The sequence below is a fragment of the Haplochromis burtoni genome, unplaced genomic scaffold, assembly GCF_018398535.1.
Source record: "Haplochromis burtoni strain Fernald_Lab_line unplaced genomic scaffold, NCSU_Asbu1 Contig_1198, whole genome shotgun sequence".
NCBI lineage: Eukaryota > Metazoa > Chordata > Actinopteri > Cichliformes > Cichlidae > Haplochromis > Haplochromis burtoni.
Genome location: NW_024583559.1, coordinates 22918 through 24144, shown reverse-complemented (window position 1 = coordinate 24144; position 1227 = coordinate 22918). Strand labels below are relative to the sequence as shown.

The following is a 1227-nucleotide window of genomic DNA, read 5'->3' as shown; positions in this document are numbered from 1 at the left end:
GGACTCTGTGGAGGAGAGTCATGGTTCGAGTGCTTTCAGAGACGCTGTAGAAGGACAGATAAGTGTAACTATTAAAATGATTCAGGAACACTCCAATTCTCGAGGACTGTGGACCTTTAATGAAAGTGCTGTTGCCTGAATCTCTGAATGTATAACCGCCACTGAAACACTCCAATGCCCATGAAATTTTATTGTTTCCAAAAGCACTCTCTTTTCCTGATCTGCTTACACTGCTGTCAGCTAATGCTATAAAGACATCATCCCCGCTCCACTCCACCTCCCAGTAACAAGGTCCTGTGAAAATCTCTCTGCTCAACACCTGAGGCCAGTCAGTGAATCTGTCTGTGTGATCATAGCGCCTGATTGTTTGAGTATGACTATATTTTGCTTTTAAGCCAGGCCCAAGCACAACGCGCTGGTGTGCTGTGTTTGGGTTAAATGTGATTTCACATTTATATTTTAGGAATTCAGCTCTGGTCTTGGGCTCTGACTCAAACAGTGAAACATCACCCTGAGTTTCTTCAACAGCAGTTATGGTCCATTCAACATTGTCCTGCAGTTTCTCTCTGGTCTCCGACACAGCTGCTGCCACATCCTCGGTGTAGCTCTCAGGATGAATATTGATGCTGGCTGAGTCTGGAGCTTCACTGAGACGTGACAGCAAGGTGTAGTTGTGTAGAAACTGGGTGGGGTCCTCTGTGTGAGAGAGCTGCTCCAGCTCAGCTTTTCTCCTCCTCAGCTCAGAGATCTCCTGCTGCAGGACCTTCAAGCTTTTCTCTTTCTCTTTAATTTTCCTCTCGATGTTCTGCTGTCTCTCTTTGAGCTCTCTCTGCTTCTCGCTCATTTCTGCTGCAGTTGAAACTGTGTCGTGGCCTTTATGTTCATCCATGGAGCACAGATAACAGATACACTGCTGATCAGTGCGGCAGAAGATCTTCAACACCTCATTGTGGCGAGGGCACATGATCTCCTGGAGCTTCTGGGAGGGGTCCACCAGCTTGTGTTTCTTTAATGCTGCTACTTCATAGTGAGGCTGGAGGTGCTGCTCACAGTAAGAGACCAGACACTGCAGACAGGACTTGACAGCTTTCAGCTTTGTCTCAGTGCAGAAATCACAGCTCACATCTTCATGTTCAGCATGACAGAGATCAGCTTTAGCAGCTTGGAGTCCAGTCTTCTTTGTTTCCTCCACTAAATCTGCTATCACGGTGTTTCTCACCAGAGCAG

At 46.9% G+C, this 1227-nt stretch overlaps 1 protein-coding gene across 1 annotated transcript in view; it reads right to left on the bottom strand.

Annotated features, from left to right (window-relative positions):
* Positions 1–18: 18 nt before the first annotated feature.
* The window catches only part of LOC102314369 (tripartite motif-containing protein 16), a 2142-nt gene continuing 933 nt past the window's right edge, over positions 19–1227 (bottom strand). Inside the window, exons 2-3 of the mRNA XM_042216690.1 lie at positions 136–1227; positions 19–44 (exon numbers count right to left, since the gene is read on the bottom strand). The exon at positions 136–1227 is cut by the window's right edge and continues 1 nt beyond it. Coding sequence (XP_042072624.1) covers positions 19–44; positions 136–1227 — 1118 coding nt within the window. The remainder of the gene's footprint in view (positions 45–135) is intronic.